Raw genomic sequence first — 10,107 nt, forward strand, 5'->3', positions numbered from 1 at the left:
ACATAATTCGAAAAATTGTTATTTGATAATAATGTTTGTGATTAATTTAAATTACTTCTTATGTTGAACCTGTACATCAAAGACAAATGTCAGTGTGCATTAATATTTATGGTTAACTAAAAAATGTTTTAGTTTTAAAAATGTTCCCTGTTTAAATATAAAGACCTGGAACTTGTTCATTGAAGGCACCGCTAAACAAAAACAAGTGATGAGTCCTCATTCTGTGAACAGGTGATGAGTGTGTAAGCATTCAGCAATGAGAGGGAAGGCTGGCTCACATCCTGGTGAGTGAGGGCTTGTCAAGATATGATCGAGAGATTCTGGGAGACTGAACCAGTGAACTTTTCATGGAAATTATTTCTACTAAAGCAGATATAGTGATTAGTCCTTCCATCAGTCGTCCACAAAGCAGTGAGATAAAGTCTCAAGTCTCATTCTGCACAGTGTAAATGTCAGTGTCCTCTGGGTCCTCACTGATCATTGTATTCTGTCACAAACTGTCATGGTTCACAGACTGCATAAAGTCGGAAATCAAAGTGATGACATAGGAGAGATTGAAAAAAAATCAAGCAAATAAATCTGTCAACAAGAAACGTGAAGAAACACGATGAATCTGATTGAATCTGCCAGCAGCTGCAGATCCTGGGAACTGTACTGGTGAGGCTGATTGTAACATATAGAAGTAAGTTAACTCATCTCCAGCAGAGCAATAAGACCAGAGGAGGAATGAGGGAGTTGATGATTATCACCTATGGCTCCATCACAGTCTTTGGACGTCTTCAGTCAGTGGAGAATGATGCTGCTCCTCTTTTAACCAGCACATGAAATAGACTGGACATTACTCCAGTTTAATCTCTTTACACTGGTAACCAGTTCATGTTAGAATTCATTTAAAATTTCAGTCCTTACTTTTAGAGCCCGGTGTGGTCAAGTCCCAGTCTATATTTCTGACCTTCTAGGACCCTACACCTCTTCTCACAGTCTGAGATCTTCCAGTCAAAGGCTGTTAATGGTCCCACTAACTCATTTGTTCAGACTCTAGTATTCAAATTGGCCTTTAACTACTTTTAGGCCGTATGATGTTCAGTGTTTGCAGTTTAATGTGTTTTTATTGCCTGTTTCTATTGTAAAGCACTTTGTGTTTTTTCACCTGTGAAAGCTGCGGTATAAAGTTTACTTACAGGATGATTCTGGATATGACTTTGATAAAAACTGAAACCCAGAAATATTTAAGACCCTCTGACATTTACTGCTGCTATCAAACATCAAATAAAACCTACTTTATTTAGTGCTGATGATCATTTAATTAAATATGTTTAAAATTTTAAGCAGCCATCACACATGACACTATTTATGTTATAAATAAAAGACTGATTTACAGATGTACTCACAGAGCTTTGTTGGAGGCTTTGACCACTGGCAGCAGCCTCAGAAGAGCCTCCTCTGAAGCAAAGTATTTCTTCAGGTCAAACACATCCAGATCTTCTTCTGATGACAGTAAGATGAAGACCAGAGCTGACCACTGAGCAGGAGACAGATCATCTGTGGAGAGACTTCCTGATCTCAGGGACTGTTGGATTTGATCCACTAGAGAACGATCATTCAGTTCATTCAGACAGTGGAACAGATTGATGCTTTTCTCTGCAGACAGATTCTCACTGAGCTTCTCCTTGATGTACTGGACTGTTTCCTGATTGGTCTGAGAGCTACTTCCTGTCTGTGTCAGCAGACCTCGTAGGAGAGTCTGATTGGTCTGCAGTGAAAGACCCAGGAGGAAGCGGAGGAACAAGTCCAGGTGTCCATTTGGACTCTGTAAGGCCTTGTTCACAGCACTCTGGTGGAGAAACTGTAGGTTTGGTTTGTTAAATAATTTAGACCATGTGGAGGTTGTTTGTTGTTGTTCCAGCAGATTTTTTCCAGAGTTGATGAAGGTCAGATGGATATGAAGAGCAGCCAGAAACTCCTGAACACTCAGATGGATGAAGCAGAACACCTTGTCCTGGTACAGTCCTCTCTCCTCTTTAAAGATCTGTGTGAACACTCCTGAGTACACTGAGGCTGCTCTGATATCGATGCCACACTCTGTCAGGTCTGATTCATAGAAGATCAGGTTTCCTTTCTGCAGCTGATCAAAAGCCAGTTTTCCCAGAGACTCCATCATCTTCTTGCTCTCTGGACTCCAGTGTGGATCTGTCTCAGATCCTCCATCATACTTGACCTTCTTCACTTTGGCCTGAACCACCAGGAAGTGGATGTACATCTCAGTCAGGGTCTTGGGCAGCTGTCCTCCCTCTCTGGTTTCCAGCACATCCTGCAGAACTGTAGCAGTGATCCAGCAGAAGACTGGGATGTGGCACATGATGTGGAGGCTTCGTGATGTCTTGATGTGGGAGATGATTCTGCTGGCCTGCTCCTCATCTCTGAATCTCTTCCTGATGTACTCCTCCTTCTGTGGGTCAGTGAACCCTCTGACCTCTGTCACCATGCCAACACAGTTAGGAGGGATCTGATTGGCTGCTGCAGGTCGTGTGGTTATCCAGAGGCGAGCAGAGGGAAGCAGTTTCCCCCTGATGAGGTTTATCAGCAGCACATCCACTGAGGTGGACTTTCTAGGGTCAGTTATGATTGTAGTTTTGTGGAAGTCCAGAGGAAGTCGACACTCATCCAGACCATCAAAGATGAACACAACCTGGAAGTCTTCAAAGCTGCAGATTCCTGCTTCTTTGGTTTCAGTAAAGAAGTGATGAACAAGTTCCACCAAGCTGAACTTTTCCTCTTTCAGCACATTCAGCTCTCTGAAAGTGAATGGAAATATGAACTGGATGTCCTGGTTGGCTTTGTCTTCAGCCCAGTCCAGGGTGTATTTCTGTGTTAAGACTGTTTTCCCAATGCCAGCCACTCCCTTTGTCAGCACTGTTCTGATTGGTTCATCTCTTCCAGGTGGGACTTTAAAGATGTCTTCTTGTCTGATGGTTGTTTCTGGTCTGTCTGGTTTCCTGGATGCTGTTTCAATCTGTCTGACCTCATGTTCATCATTGACCTCTGCAGTCCCTCCCTCTGTGATGTAGAGCTCTGTGTACATCTCATTCAGAAGGGTTGGGTTTCCTGCTTTAGCGATCCCCTCAAACACACACTGGAACTTCTTCTTCAGAGCAGATTTAAGGTTACGGTGACAAACAGCAGCTGGAAGTTCTGAACAATAATAATAATAAAAGTACAACTTCAACAATCATATTTTACAAAACGCTGATGACAGTTTCTGAGCCACTGAGAAATGACTGAACACACTGGTGTCACAAGTGTCTCATTTATCTAACAGCTTAAAACCTTAAGTAGGAAATCCTCTTACTGCTCTGCAGACGGTCAGCCAGCTCCTGCTGCTTCATTCTCCTCAGGAAGTCCACTGTGATCTTCACAAATGCCTCTCTGCTGCTCCTCTGCTCATCATCCTCCCTCTGAAACTCCAAGCATTGGGGCTTATTTGGATTCAGAGCCTTCTGGATCTTCTTCAGCTCGTTCTTCACAAAAGTGATGATGTTGTCCTCCAGCAGCTGGAACAGGATACTTTATGAATGAGCCACCACTCTGAACTTCAGTCTCCACAACATCCACTTCTTTATGATCAAGGAGCATATCATCCACGATCTCCTCACCAATTGTAAGTCTGACTTTATCTGATTAACTGAGACTTTGTCCACAACTCCATGATCCCAAAACATTGATTCTGTTCATATGAATGCAGCGATTTCAGTGGGAGAAACATTTCACTGGTGTTCAGAGCTGAACTACCAACGGGTTGATGATCGAAGCCAGAAACTTGGAGATGTTTCAGGTGACTGAGTTGATCATACAGACAACTGGTCTTAAAGGTTCACTCTGTTTACGCATACGGATCAGTATTTAAGGTTTGACTCTCATCATCCACGGGAACACAAACTGGGCGTCATCAGGACGCTACAACACAAAACAAACACCATCCCCACAGACACAGCAGCCAGGGAGGCAGAAGAACATAACATCAAGAAGGTCCTGAGTAGGGCTGCTCAATTAATCGAATTTTAATCTAAATTACAATCTGAGCTTTCAACGATCATTAAAAATGACTGAGCCGATTATTAGCACCTCCCTCGTGCTTTACTCTCACGCTGCTCTGTGTGGTAAAACGAGCGCACCTCTCTGCGATTCAAACACGCATCACAACAATTAAGAGGACCCGAGGGAAGCTCGGAAAGCTAAGCATAAGTTATTTGGAGAGGATAACGGCTGCTGAAGAAAGAATGCCGTTGGTTGAAAAGAGGTAAAACAACTTCAGTGGTGTGGAAACATTATGGGTTTTACATTTTTTTCATTTATTTTTTATATTGCAAACATTTGCACTGTTATCAGTATTTGCACACTACTTTATATTATTTTTTGACAATCTTTAAAGCCATTATTCAATACATTGTTAAATAAATATCGTCAAATAATCAAGATCTCAATTTCAGTGAAAATAATCGTGATTATCATTTTTGCCATAATCGAGCAGCCCTAGTCCTGAGTAAATATGAATGCTGGTTTGAGGGCGGAGTCAAGGAGGCCATTTACATGAAAAGGGAAAGACCATCTCTGAATGGAGGAGGGGCCTAAGGGTACATCTGTCACCATCTTACAATGCTGTGATTGCAGCCATTCCCCAACTCTCTGTGAATGGGACTCATGGCCATTGATCAGTGGTTGTTGATCAATGGTCCTGACAATATGCGTACCAATGATCAATGAACTGACCTCACAGTCCATTGTTCCTTCAGTGCTGCTGGTTTCAGTCATTATACAAATGTCCTGTTTTTAAGGGTGGAAACCTGCAGTCAGCTGAGACTGAAGACGTCACCTGATTATGATGAAACGTTTCTCCCACTGAAAACGTCCAGATGAACAGAATCAACCTTTTTGGGATTTACTTACCTGGATGATTGAGCATCAAGACACAACTCTGTGACTTTTCTCAGTTGAATAAATCCTCTTCTCCAGGTTTGTTTACATCTACCAGCCCTGTGGCTCTGCCCAGGGACAATAATCTATGTGAGAGGTGGAAAGTCATACAGGTGTCTGCTCCTGCCTTCGGTTATTTTTATCTACTGTGTGTCAACTGGCTGAACCTGCTCCAACTGTCTACTGTCCCCCTAAACTCAACAATGACTTAGTGATCTATCCATTCTCTGACCAAACACATCCTGCTGCAGGATGTTAACATAGCAGCACACTGATGATCCCACTCACTGTGAACAACACATTTGGACCTGATTTGCTGCTCTGGTTTACACGTGAACTTTGACTGCTGTCACCAACTTGAGAGGCTCTACAGTAAAACTGGACTTGTCCACAAACAGATGTATAAAAATCATAAACTACATTACAAGGACAGCATTGCTCAATCAACTCTAATTACTATGGCCATGTTATCTCTTCTAATTAAGGTACAGACACTCAAACTTGCTGCTTTCAGCGAGAAGTCAAATGTCTGAATATGAGCTGGAAGCTGCTGAGAGTCCTCCTCCTTCCCATGGGGTTTACTTTCTCTACTACTTTCACTATAAACACGCCCCTTTCATGCACCTGCAGAGGGCCACCAGCAGATGGAGCTGTCTTAAACAAATCCACTTGGATAGTTAGCTGTAGATGATTTTCTCAGTATGATTGTAGGATTTTGAGTTACTCTTTAGATTTATTTAAACTCTTATATTGTGCAAAAGTGTTAAACGACCCATAATTTCTCTGTACTTTTCATAAGAGCAGCCAGACTTTCAGCTAGTTTTTCTTTTGCTCTGCAGGCTTTATGAAGGTGTGTCAAAGTTGTTCTTTGGACATCGGCTGCTTTTTAAATCATTTTCAGTCCTCGTACAGGAACCTTCTTCAAGCTAAATCCAAGTGTGTTAGACCAGAGTTAACTTGATATGTGTGGGTGTGTAACTCTTAGAAGCTGATTGGCTGCTTTTTATGGGGGCTGGGTCTTTGGAAAGTGAGCAAACCACAGTTTTAGTAACACACCCTGAACTGCACACTTTAACAAACAACATGAGATTTTAACAGTAATGTAAAAATCCTGTGATTCATTGTTATTAAGCACAAACACATCTATGGCCCCGTTTCCATTAGTAGCTGCTCAGATCGACTCACCACAGGTCGCCACGACTGGACTGGATCCACTGGTTTCCATTACAGTTGAGGACCACCTAATGTGGTCGTCTCAATACAGCCGAGTGTCGACTCACATCATTAGTAAGTGCTAATGCTGCTAATTTCCATCATATCTGTCATTGACAAAGTTATCGTAGAAACAGTTATTCAGCTTCATTCCCACTGATCTCGACTACAAACTGTTTCACTTTGGTTTTTGTTTAAAGCCTCGATGTTTAAAACGTTTCCCTGTGATCACATTTGCACCGTCTGATTTCAAAGTTTGTTTCTTTTGGTCATTTAGTCCACAGAGTCCTTGGTGTTCTGAAAGGGACCTATAAACAAATGTATTATTATTAATATTAATAATAAAGTAGTTGTTGTACATGTACAGACCATAAATATGGAGTCCAGCTGTGTTTGATGCTGCTGGGCAGACTGACCACTGGGAACCTCTGAGCTCTGCTGGTCCACTCTGTGGAGGAACCATGGACACACACACACACACACACACACACACACACACACACACACACACACACACACACACACACACACACGTAATATATGAATTTAGCCTCTAAAATCTGTGTTCAATCAGTGTTGCTGCTTCCCTGTGTCTGACCTCACGTATGTGCTTCTGAAAAGAACCGTTAACATTTCCCGTAAACACTTTTAAACCTGTGAAAAATCCTTTTTAGAACAGTTTAAGCTGTTATATGTTGAACTCTTGGCTGACATCATATTAAATGCTGTGGATTCAGAATCTGATGTCACTCAAGTTTACATGTGTGAAGGCAGACGAGTCAGTACTTTTGGTAATACAGTGTAAAGTTGAATTTATTGATTGATTTCCATGAACAGCACTGTGGTTCAGTGTTGTCCTGATGGAGTAACAGCAGCCAGTATGATCCAGGCTTTAGCTGCTGGGTCTCTGTGTGACCTCTCAGACTGTTTAACAGATCAGACACAAAGAGAATCAGAGCAGCTCTTTAAAGACAAACATGAACCCACTCAGGTCACACTTTCCCCACAGATATGAGCATCACTGTCCTCAAACAGCAAATGACCAAGTCTAACATTTGGATCTTTTCTCTTTCATTGTTTTCTTTTTAAAAAGGATTTACCAGTGCTGTCAAAATGAACATGTAGGGTTAGGGTTAAGGGGTTAGGGGATTAATCTGTTATCATGATTAACCTGATAAAAATCTTTAACACAATTAACACATCTGGAGTGCAGAATGACTCAAAATCCCTGAAATGTTTCTATCAACGCACTTCGTGCAGTTTGTCCAAGTAGAGCCCCCTTTGCACACGTGCAGATGGGCAGTACATGTGTTAGTGACGGGCAGCTGAACCAATCAGTTCAATATGGAAGATGATAAACGCACACTGGCCTCTTGATGGAAAGTTTGAGTATTAAATAAATAACAAGACGGACCAGCCGACCAACATGAAGTATTCTGCACATTGTGAGAGAAAGAATTTTCTTTTCACCGAAGCACTTCCAGCTTAAAGTATCACAATAATGCAAAGCACTGATGACACAACTGCCAAGTGGACAAACTGTAGACCTGTTAATATTGTTAATAACAGAGTTGTGGTTCCTCGTGTCAAAGACTTGAAGAAGAGTGACAGAGTGTGTTAGACTGCTGCATGATCAGTGCCACCTCCACAGACTTGTGAAGAAAATGATTGTTTTACAGACGGGCTCAGATTCAGGATCAGCTGAGGAGTTTGTGCCGTTTGCTCATGAAATGAAATTTGATTAGTATACATTAAAAATGATATTTAATCGTGATTAATCAAAATTAATCCACAGTTACCCTGTGATGAATCTGATTAAACATTTTCATTGACAGAATTAATATATATTATATATTAGTGTATGTAGGTTTGTTACAAAGTTGTATTTCATGGGAGAGAAGCTGAGTTAAAAGATCGAAGAAAAGTATTCAAATTACCTTTGAATTGAAGCATTTAACATTCTTTGTGTTTATTCTGCATTTACTTCATTATATGGTGTAAACGTCTGTTACAAGCTTAAATATAAAGTTGAAAAAATGTAATTGCAGCTATTGATCAAGTAATTGTGATTAATCACGATTAATGACAGAAAATTGTGTGATTAATTAGTCATTTTTTTAATCTACTGACAGCACCAGTGTTTACTCTTGTGCCTCCAACTGTTTTACGCCCTTTTGACACCTTCGTGGTCAAAAGTGTACACGCACAAAATCTACAATAAAATCCTCATGCAACAATAGGACAGACACACAATCCATTCATCTCTTTGTCTCAAACACACACACGTGTATTCAAAGCCTTGATTTGTTCATATTTCATTTGTTGTGTTTTTATCTGCAGCGTTTTCAGTGTTGGTGCATTTTACACCAAAAATGTTTCCATTGATGAATCAGATTGATATGAATGTGTTTCACACACATCCATACAAATCACTCCCTGGTGGTCACATGACTCTATAACATAACAGGAGTCATGTGACAAGAGTTTCATGCTGTGGCCTAAAATGTCAAAATGGTTGAATGTGGTGGAGTAAAATGTGGAATATAAAGTACTTTTCTTCAATATGAAATGTTTGCAGGGCCTGACAGGAGGTGGACGGACGCTCTGATAACTTCCTGTTTGCTGAAGTGGGTTTTCAGTTGTGTGCAAACCAAAGGCTTGTTTTTAAGACACAGTTTAAATGAGATTGAGGGAATGACGTGTTTGCACTGCAGTTTATATCCAACAACATCAAGCAGTTTAATCAAAGAGTTCATGTTACTAACAGCTCACCTCTCTGCAGCAGACACAGGCTGGACTTTAAAATCAATGATGGCTTCTTTAGACCGGTCACTCTGTAAGGACACAGAGCTGGGTGGAGGTCCAGGTTGGTTCCTGTGAATAATGATGGAGCAGTGATGTGAGTGCTGAGCTGTGACATGGAGAAGAGTCATGGACAGTTAGAGATGGTCATCTCACCTCTGAGCTTTGGTCTGGCTCTCATGTTCCCCACACAGAGTGCTTTTAGAGGGAGGGACTCCCTCCTCTCTGTCCTCACACTGATCCATGCTGCTCACATCAGCTCACACACACTTTCTACCTTCACCTGCAGAGGAAACACAAATCATTCATGTGCACATCAGCTGAGAGCTGCAGAGGTCGTGTCTGATGTGTTGGACTAACATCCATCTGAGACACAGCTTTCATTTCAGTAAGTGCCCAGGACCAAGCTGACTGCTTACAGAGAGTTCATACTGTAATTGCTAGCTGCTCTTTGGGCTCCGCCTCCAAGACAGTGTTGTAGGTTGAATGGCTTCTTTGTGAGCGCGGCTGCTGAGTTGTTGCATTTATGTGCAAGGAATTTAATTGCACCCATGAAATTAAATTATTTGCTCGGGTCATGTTTTTGCTAATGGTTGTGTTATGACATAAAAAAAACTGTAGGACAGGTGAGAAGTGGGAGGAGGGAGATTTTAAAATTAGTTTGTAACTTTTTATCTTTGTGTTGTCAGAGTTATGTATCTTATATCTCCCTTTTTTCTCTGAGCAGTTTCAACTTTTATTAAAAATAGAATTATATTTTTTTAAGTCTGCAACTTGTGGATTATCAATAAAGTGCATTTATTTTTTCATTGTGATAAACAACATGAATATTGTACCACTCTTCAACCTACTGCATGACTTGACTTTGTTTTGATGATGATGATGATTGCTGATGGGTCTGCCTTGCACAACCCCTCACTGCAAAAAGACAATTCAACTACAATAACAAAAAGCTTTGAACACCAAGTAGAGCTCTTTGTGTTTCTCGTGCATGAGGGAGAGAACTGGACGAGCGCCAACATCACATACAAACACATCTGTGTTTGTATGTGTGGGGATCAAGATGTGACCCCATAAACTTCCCATCAACTTCCCTAAACCTGCAGTCCAGCTATTGTTGGG

At 41.2% G+C, this 10,107-nt stretch overlaps 1 protein-coding gene across 1 annotated transcript; it reads right to left on the bottom strand.

The window, feature by feature from the left end:
- Nucleotides 1–1,387: 1,387 nt before the first annotated feature.
- LOC120438537 (protein NLRC3-like) lies at nt 1,388–9,194 on the bottom strand. Its single transcript, XM_039608910.1, has 5 exons — nt 9,142–9,194; nt 8,956–9,057; nt 6,553–6,631; nt 3,350–3,551; nt 1,388–3,183 (listed from the first exon to the last, which is right to left on the bottom strand). Exons 3-5 carry the CDS (start codon nt 6,553–6,555, stop codon nt 1,388–1,390), a joined length of 2,001 nt encoding a protein of 666 aa, XP_039464844.1. The 5' UTR covers nt 6,556–6,631; nt 8,956–9,057; nt 9,142–9,194.
- Between the last annotated feature and the right edge of the window lie 913 nt (nt 9,195–10,107).

The sequence above is a fragment of the Oreochromis aureus genome, linkage group 3, assembly GCF_013358895.1.
Source record: "Oreochromis aureus strain Israel breed Guangdong linkage group 3, ZZ_aureus, whole genome shotgun sequence".
In the NCBI taxonomy this organism is placed as follows: domain Eukaryota; kingdom Metazoa; phylum Chordata; class Actinopteri; order Cichliformes; family Cichlidae; genus Oreochromis; species Oreochromis aureus.

What these genes read in the sequence shown, in the direction of transcription:
- LOC120438537 (XM_039608910.1), bottom strand. An exon ending in GGCTGACCGTCTGCAGAGCA is followed by an intron (nt 3,184 to 3,349) that starts GTAAGAGGATTT and finishes CAGAACTTCCAG; the next exon opens with CTGCTGTTTGTCACCGTAAC.